Below are 7,500 nucleotides of genomic sequence, written 5' to 3' on the forward strand. Positions count from 1 at the left end.
ATCTGTAACTGTGTTGGGTAGATGAGATGTTAGTGTGACGTTTATGGAAGGAGTCGTCAGTGTCGGTATCCGTCTGACATGTTGTTCCGTAATAAATACCTGACTGTTGGTAGATCGATGTGGTGTAAGAGGAATAAAACACAGGGGTCGTGTTGGTGTCCGTGTTAAAGCTGCATTCACACACACAGCGTTTTCAGCTCTGCAGGACTCAGTCTCCGGACTCTGCACCGTGAAGCCGCAAGGAGACGTTCCTAATACTGGTTGCCATGGTAATAGTGTTTATAAGCGCAAGGCACTACTAGCATTCCACTGGATGATGCATCGTTTTTTATGGTTCGCTGCTAAAATGAAACATTCCGGAGGGAGGTTTGTCACATCCGGTCACTTTGTCACTGCACCTCGCTGTGTGTGTGAACGCAGCTTAGCGTCGTAGCATAACTCCACTTCCTGTTTTATTAAAGCTGTCCTGGAGTTCTGATTCGTGTTTACTCTTTTATGATTGTGTGTGACGTGTAATAATCACCCCTTCTCCTCTGTATAGACACGTACGTGAAGCTGACCCTGCTGAACTCCATGGGTCAGGAGATGTCCAAGTGTAAGACGTCGCTGTGCCGCGGCCAGCCGAACCCCACCTACAGGGAGACCTTCGTGTTCCAGGTGGCGCTGTTCCAGCTGTCGGACGTCACGCTCATCCTCTCCGTCTACAACAAACGCAGTATCAAGCGCAAAGAGATGATCGGGTGGATCTCTCTGGGCCTGAACAGCTCCGGCGAGGACGAGCTCACGCACTGGACTCAGATGAAGGAGTCAAAAGGACAGCAGGTGTGTCGATGGCACAGTCTGCTAGAGTCTTAGGGGCGTCACCGCGGCCATGAGCATAAGGAACCAAGTAAAGAAAAGAAAACTCACAAAGCAAGGCATTATGGGAAATAACTCGCCGTGCAATAAAGAACAGGTGTGACATCAGCCACGCCTCTGTACATGGTTGGAATGTGAGGATATAGAAGGTGGAAGTGAAGAAAGAGTTGTAGAGTGAAAGACATTCTGGAGACAGGACCTAAAGATGGAGCTCACTAGAGCAGTGCATTGTGGGAAATATCTGTAACCGCCTTAGGAATGTAAAGAAGATCGGAGCAACGAAATGTATAAAAATCCATCAAGTAGAAGAAAAAAGTCCTCAACCCATAATGAGGAAGAGGAGGATGAAGGAAATCAACCGAGCAGTGCATCATGGGAAGCGATCGAGGGTCTGAAGCCGTTCTGTTGCCATGAATGTTTTAGGGATTCGTTCTGATTTGAGCAAAACCACTTTAAACCCACAGCACGTCATGAGAACGATGGAAAGATGCTAACCTTTAATAGAGAAGGTGGATTTCTCTGTGTTTGTTTATTTATTTATTTGTTTGTTTTGGTTTGTTTATTTATTCTTTTTTCTTTCCTGGATGTTATTCATGTCTTTGGTTCAGAAGCCAGAAGTCTGAACACGGAAATTTAGAACAAACAACCATTAATGTTCTGCTACACACCTGCCGTCGCTTAGCCACGCCCATTCTAGTCTGCTAACCTTAAGTTATTGCCCCTTTTTGCCCCTTGACTCTGAGCCGGCAGTGATTCCGTTCGAGATTTTATTTTTTTTTTTTCAGTTTGAGGACCTGTTTTCACCTCAGAAATTTGCAGCCCGCATTTCCACATTCTCAGTCTCCTCCTTCTTATCACTAATGAGGGTTTCCATATTGTTTACGCACATTTAGCGATGGCCAATTAAACATCTTCCCCTTCGTGAAGACTTTGCCCGATTGGTTAAACAACGTTCGTTGGTCTACAGTGGAGCTTCGATGAACTTTTAACCTGCTGCACAGAATTTACAACGATTTACAATTTCACCAGTGTAGCTTCAAGTCCTCCAGTGTCGTAAAGTACGATTAGCGTCGCGCTCACGGTTAGTTAGCATTAACTCAATGTGTCGCACGTACAGCAAAACCATCTAAAACAAAGTTTGAAAGGTTCAGTCAGGGCATGTTGCGGCTTGCTAGCTAGTGCTTCCCACTTACTCACCACACCGCCGTTCTTTTGTTCTCTAATATTATATTTCTTCTGAAAATGATTTCTCGAATGCTAAATATGTTCCCGGTGATGTTTGCTCGCCAGCTGGAACTAAAACGAAAAACACTTCTAACTTTACAGAACAAAAAGTCTGTCATCTTTTTCTAGACGTCCGTCACGTGAGAAAATGCAGGACCCGAATGTTTCTGTGATTAGCATATAGGTATTCATACATCACACCATTTCCTGTTTTTGGTTTTTCTTTTCTTCTTCCTTGAGTAATGCTGGTTTAACTACATGATCATGTACTGTAAATGCTTTAAAGAGTTTTTCGTATCTATTTTTGTACCGATGTTTAAGAATATGTGCTACAAAGCTCTGTGAGCGAACTCGACTTGTGCGGATGTACTTTTGTTTCGCTCATTTTTCTGTCATCATGGTAAACATGGATGAATTATGGGATTATTTCCCAGTTTGATGACTGGAATGACTGGAGTTTAAGAGGGAAACAAAACGTGTGTGTGTGTGTGTGTGTGTGTGTGTGTGTGTGTGTGTGTGTGTGTGTGTGTTCTGCTGTTTCTGTCTGTTCTGTGCTGTAAGCCCTGCTGACTTCAGCATCTACACAAAAGATTAATGACATTATTTGTGTTTTGGTTAAAAAAAAAAAAAAGTAAGAAATATTGCTGCAGATCTCTGATGAAAGAAGCACATTTTTCTGCAAATGCCACAGAAACACACCTTGTGAAAGAGTCTCAGGTGCACACACACACACACACCATATATATATCTGACTTATAAATACATAACCAGTTGACCATCATTAAATTTGCGGGTTTTTGCGGCTGATCTTAGCCAGCTAACACAAACCGTTTATAACCGACTGACCCTGTTACTGTTAGCCATCTAGCTAACATGAACATACCGGACATTATTTATTTAATAATTTTTTTATTTTACTCATTTATATTTACTGCATTTGGCAGACACTCTTATCCAGAGCGACTTACATTTATTTCATTTATACAGCTGAGCAATTGAGGGTTAAGGGCCTTGCTCAGGGACCCAACAGTGACAGATTTGTAGCCCTGGGATTTGAACTCACGACCTTCTGATCAGTAGTCCAACACCTTAACCGCACTACCACGTCCCACTGAACCTTCACCTCACACACGAGCTAGCGTTAGCTAATCGAGCAGGATTTGTGACATGAAGAAAGATACTTAAATAAGTGATTAGCATCTCATGTGGTTAGTGGAGACCGATGTAGTTAAAAGTTAAGTGTTTATTTTAAAATGCAGATGGACAGAAATCCGGAACACGAGTCAGTGTGAAGACCAGAAGAAGCTCACATTAACCTGACTGAAGGTTTCCCTTCATGTTCTTCTTATCAGTCCAGAGCAAATTATTCTTACTGTTAGCATTAGGCGGCTAAGCTAACATGACAGGATTTTACTGTAGTCACAATTATTAATGCTAATGCTAATTGGTGGCTAACAAAAGGTCCCCGAATGGAAATGACGTCGAGTCCGTTTAATAATTTAATAAAATACAAATGAAGTGATTTGTCTGTAATGTATATGGAGCTTAGCTGATGTTAGGTGTTAATTATCCTGTTAGTGATTACTGAACGGGTTCCGACAGGATCGGTTTGCTAGCGCTTTATTATTTTCTGACGGTCTTTACTCGGGCTTTCAGTCCGTCACTGGAACTTTCAGGAAGTGAAGAGGACGTCCCTCACAAGCAGCCTGTACATCTGGGAAAACATACATGTTTGTAACCAGCACGTTTAGGACCTACAAAACACCAGCATACAAAAATGCAACTGTACAAATGTATTTTTAAAGCGAGCACATAAAAGTCCACAGCGTTCAGGATCTGAGGCCATGTTTAATTTCTCCAACTACTTTCTCAAGGTGTGTTTATGTAGTTGTGTGTGTGTGTGTGTGTGTGTGAGAGAGAGAGAGAGAGAGAGAGGTATGTGCTGATAAATACGTGTTATCACTATTCTTAATGCACAATGAGCGTCAGTAAATTTGTTTGTAAATGTTTTTCGTGCCCAAAGCAAATGAAAAATTCCTCCAGATTTGAAACGTTTCTGTGACTCATATTTTCTTCATGGTCGTGAACGCGTGTTAAATTCCAGCTCGATTACAGAGCGCATTCACGACACACCCGAGTTACATTACCTTTACGTTCTCTTTACGTTCCCTGCAAACCAAAAACCGCCATCGCTGAAGCCGCGTGGTTACTATGGAAACCCGGAGGCAGCTTTGGAAGTCGCCATTTTTCGGCTCCTGACATGAGACGTGTTAAAACAGTTCGGCAGACTGAAACACGAGAGCGATAATGTCCTCAAATGTGGTAAAAGAAGCACGTGTGAAGAATAGTGGAGAATCAGCACATGCCTGTTTACAGTTACGTGTCATTTTGGTGAAATTGTCCACCGATGCATTCGGTGCCTTACTTTTCTTCTGGAAGATTTTCCACTCCTACAGCGGCGTGTGTGTGTGTGTGTGTGTGTGTGTGTGTGCACGAGAGTGTGATCGCATGAGTGTGTGTGTGTGTGTGTGTTTGTGCACGAGAGTGTGATCGCATGAGTGTGAGTGTATGAGTGTGTGTATGAGTTATTTCTCCAATTTAATTTGTAACTGATGTGCACAAGTGATTTATGGAAACAAAATAATTTGTATGTGATTTAAAAACAACAACAAAGAAACCCTTCGTCATTGCCTGTGTGTTTATTGATGTCTGTTCACTTACTTAATTTAAATCCCGGTCTCTACAGGTGACATTTTGTGTAAAGCAGTCAAAAATAAAACGGCCATTTTTTTTCCTTTTACGGAAACGTAGTCGATCGGGTGGAAGACGGACCGGGCGGAGGAAGGACCGGGTGGAGGAAGGACCGGGTGGAGGACGGACCGGGTGGAGAACGGACCAGGTGGAAGACCGACCAGGTAGAAGACGGACCAGGTGCACTGACCCTGCCTTCACACTGGCACGTGCACTCGTTCGTGCAGTTTGTCTCGTCTGTGTAGAGTTGTTTCTGTTAGTGGGCGTGGCTACTGGATTAATTATTATATACATTGCCTGTTTTATTTTCACTTTATTACCGGTCCCCGTGATCGCTGCTGCTTGGTCTCCATGCCTTATTTTTCTTTGTAACGTCTCTGTGTGTTTAATGAGAGCTTGTAAATGACAGAGTGAGATGTCCTGGGAAGCTTCTCTTAGAATATGGTAGGAACTAAAGAAAATTAGCACCACGACTGACTGATGATTCTGTAGCTAAAAGTCATGGCCGACAGTGAGTGGCATGTTGTGTCTCGGTGGTGTGAACACACGGTGAGGACACAACACACAGTGGTGATTATAAAACCTAAGGATCAGATGATCAGGGGGCGTTTTAATAGTTACCATGTTGTGTGTTCCCTAAAAGGAGTCAGAAAACTGGACACACCCCATACTTTGTTCTTATGAGTTTGTGATGTAGACATGGGGGGGGGGGGGGTGTAAAGGAGTGAGTGAGTGAGAGAAAGTTAAGAAAAGGAGAAGGGAGTGTACAAAGTGTGTGTGTAAAAGAGAGACAGGGAGTGAGAGAGAATGTGTTAAGAAAAGGGGAAAGGGAGTGTACAAAGTGTGTGCGTGCGCGTGCTTAACCGGAGCAAAGGAGTGAGGAGCGCGCGCACCTCTTATTAAAAAGAAAGGTCCCGGATCAAAGACGTCAAAAAAAAAAAAAAAAAAGATCGCGTGTCAGACGAAGTAGTGATCGCTCTTACATCCATCATCATCGTGATCTTCATCCTCAAGCTCATCGATGAAACACTACAATAGGAAGAAGCAGACGCAGAAGACCGAGAGAGAGGCTGGTGTGGAGCCGCGGGGTCACCGGATGCACGAGACATTCCGCCACATGACCGACGGAGGCTTTTGTTCTGCGTTACCGACGCGGAGAGAAGCTGTGCGTGCGCCACAGGGAGCACATTACACTGTCTCTCTATTATCTCTAGAATAATAGACTACCTTAGTACACGTGCAGCAGTGTAAACACGCCGAATTCTCACCTTTTATACTCCCTTTATTCTGATACCAGAGGATTTATTTTCTCTCAGCAGTTTTATACCAGTCCACGGAGCAAGTCTGGACACGTGCATCCCAGTATCTCCAGGTAAGTGTGTGTGTGTGTGTGTGTGTACCAACTGCACCAACTGCGTATTTAAAGTGACTACATTAGACTGCATGCACACTTTAGCCTGAGGATCAGAGTCAGTCCAGCTGATGGAACTGTGTATGACTTCATCTCGTGCTATATACAGTGAACAGAGTCGCCGAAGCCACGCACAAGACTGATGCACAGGGGAAATAAAACAGGTTAAAAAATAGTTGAAAGTGGGATTTTTACCTTTAAACTTGTTTATATTTATATAACCTCGAATTGTCACTTTATCCTTGAACATCATGTTGAGGACTGCAGACAAAAACAAGCACAAACCACCACCTGGTTGCCCTGCCCCAGGGTAAAAACATAGGGTTTTATTTGTTGGGGGTGCCAATAATTTTGTAAACTGGTGTTATGTTGTAACACACACACACACACACACACACACACTATCTATTGTATCTATACGGTCTATTTGGTTTCACATATTTGCATTCAGCACGGGGTGTTAATACTTATGGACAGGACTGAGAGTTATAATTTAAGCATGAAGCCGAATGTAATATAAAATCTGATCACTCACTCACTCAGGGCTGCTAATTAAATTTAAAATAATGAATCGCACACTAAAGTTTAATGAGAACTGTACAGATTGCTGAATAAAACTAATACAGTAAAAAAAAAACCTTTTTCACATTATAACAGAATTTGTTTCACATTGCAAAAGTTTAAATATGCAAATAAATTTAAATATGAAACTGCTTATTTGCATGTAAAAGAGATTACGTATTTAAAGGTGGGGTCTCCGATTTTTGAGAAATCCTTCAGAAAACTGAGTCGGGCTGAATAATAAACAAAAAACAAAACAAACGTGTAGCCAATGAGCAGAAAGGGGCGTGTCTTGTCGATATGGGCAGAGAGAGTGTTCAGTGCGCATGTGTGACGTTAGCAGAAAGCGGTTTTAACATCGACATGGAGGATAAAAACAAAGAAAGAAAGAGAAGAAAGACTTACGATAAGGACAAGAAGTAGGACGTGTTAATATAGGATCAGCTTTCCAGCGCTGGAGAGAACTGAAGGAGCAGGAAGTTGGCCACATATTCACAGGTTGGAGTTTCCCGAGTCAATAACTCCTGAGCTAAACGCTGTTACTACACAAATAACACCTCTTTTCTATCGTAGTAATGTAGAGAGGCAGCTACAACCGCCTTTTGTGTAGTAACAGCGTTTAGCTCAGGAGTTATCGACTCGGGAAACTCCGACCTGTGAATATGTGGCCGACTTTACTTAAGACGCCGAGGCGC

At 42.8% G+C, this 7,500-nt stretch overlaps 2 protein-coding genes across 10 annotated transcripts in view; both read left to right on the forward strand.

The window, feature by feature from the left end:
• Window positions 1–4,772, forward strand: part of syt14a (synaptotagmin XIVa) — a 23,410-nt gene extending 18,638 nt beyond the window's left edge. For all 5 annotated transcript variants that reach the window (XM_047812690.1, XM_047812692.1, XM_047812689.1 and 2 more), the window contains one exon: window positions 542–4,772. In XM_047812690.1, the coding sequence (XP_047668646.1) occupies window positions 542–855 (314 nt within the window). In that variant the 3' untranslated portion in view covers window positions 856–4,772. The remainder of the gene's footprint in view (window positions 1–541) is intronic.
• Window positions 4,320–7,500, forward strand: part of sertad4 (SERTA domain containing 4) — a 7,833-nt gene continuing 4,652 nt past the window's right edge. Inside the window, exons 1-3 of one of the 5 annotated variants that reach the window (XM_047812694.1) lie at window positions 4,320–4,457; window positions 4,894–5,013; window positions 6,150–6,205. In XM_047812694.1, the coding sequence (XP_047668650.1) occupies window positions 4,445–4,457; window positions 4,894–5,013; window positions 6,150–6,205 (189 nt within the window). In that variant the 5' untranslated portion in view covers window positions 4,320–4,444. The other 4 variants (XM_027167380.2, XM_027167360.2, XM_047812695.1 and 1 more) reach the window with 4 other exon arrangements.

The sequence above is a fragment of the Tachysurus fulvidraco genome, chromosome 4 (genome assembly GCF_022655615.1).
Source record: "Tachysurus fulvidraco isolate hzauxx_2018 chromosome 4, HZAU_PFXX_2.0, whole genome shotgun sequence".
Classification (NCBI taxonomy): domain Eukaryota; kingdom Metazoa; phylum Chordata; class Actinopteri; order Siluriformes; family Bagridae; genus Tachysurus; species Tachysurus fulvidraco.